At 46.7% G+C, this 646-nt stretch overlaps 1 protein-coding gene across 1 annotated transcript; it reads right to left on the bottom strand.

The window, feature by feature from the left end:
- Positions 1-55: 55 nt before the first annotated feature.
- On the bottom strand, positions 56-646 carry LOC119593917 (keratin-associated protein 19-2-like; the record flags this gene model as incomplete). Its single annotated transcript, XM_037942936.1, is given in 1 exon segment — positions 56-646. A coding segment is annotated over 1 exon segment (225 nt), but the record flags the coding sequence as incomplete, so codon positions are not given.

The raw sequence follows: 646 nt of genomic DNA, 5'->3' as shown, positions 1-646 counted from the left end.
TTGCTATGTTGTGAGAGCGTTCTTCCATTAGACAAAGGATTAATCAAACGAGGCGTTCAGATCAATAATTTATTCAAAACAAATTCCTCGCACCAATGATTTGCTGAAAACCACCAAGCAAACTTCCCTACATTGATAATCTGTTGAAATATAACACTAACACAGTTCTAAACGAGACAACAGCTTAACGATTCCCGTTTTATGTCCGTGTTTAGCAACCTTCTACAAATTTGCTTTTCTCTTGAGGAAGGGAAAGATGTTGCTTCCTGCAGGACGCAGAGTGAGAGAAGGCGAGAAAACTAAGTGAAAAGTTGAAATGATCGACGGGAAGGGAAAGGGGCGGATACAAAGGGTCATAATTCTTATAATTATCCACCGAATGGCGGTAGCAACTGCCCTTCTACTCAGATATTCCTTCCGTCTATCCGTAATGATAATGGCCATGCCCATGTCCATATCCTCCATGGCCATATCCACCATGGCCAAACCCATGACCATATCCACCATGGCCAAACCCATGACCATATCCACCATGGCCATACCCGTGGCCGTATCCACCAAAGCCGAGTCCGAGGCCATAGCCGCCGTACCCCCATCTGTTGTGCGCATCCGCCTCGGCATCAGGCAGAGGCCCGGCTTCCACTGC

This window comes from Penaeus monodon, chromosome 33 (genome assembly GCF_015228065.2).
Source record: "Penaeus monodon isolate SGIC_2016 chromosome 33, NSTDA_Pmon_1, whole genome shotgun sequence".
NCBI classification, from domain to species: domain Eukaryota; kingdom Metazoa; phylum Arthropoda; class Malacostraca; order Decapoda; family Penaeidae; genus Penaeus; species Penaeus monodon.
Note: the sequence above shows the minus strand (reverse complement) of the source record. Positions and strands in the feature narration are given on the sequence as shown.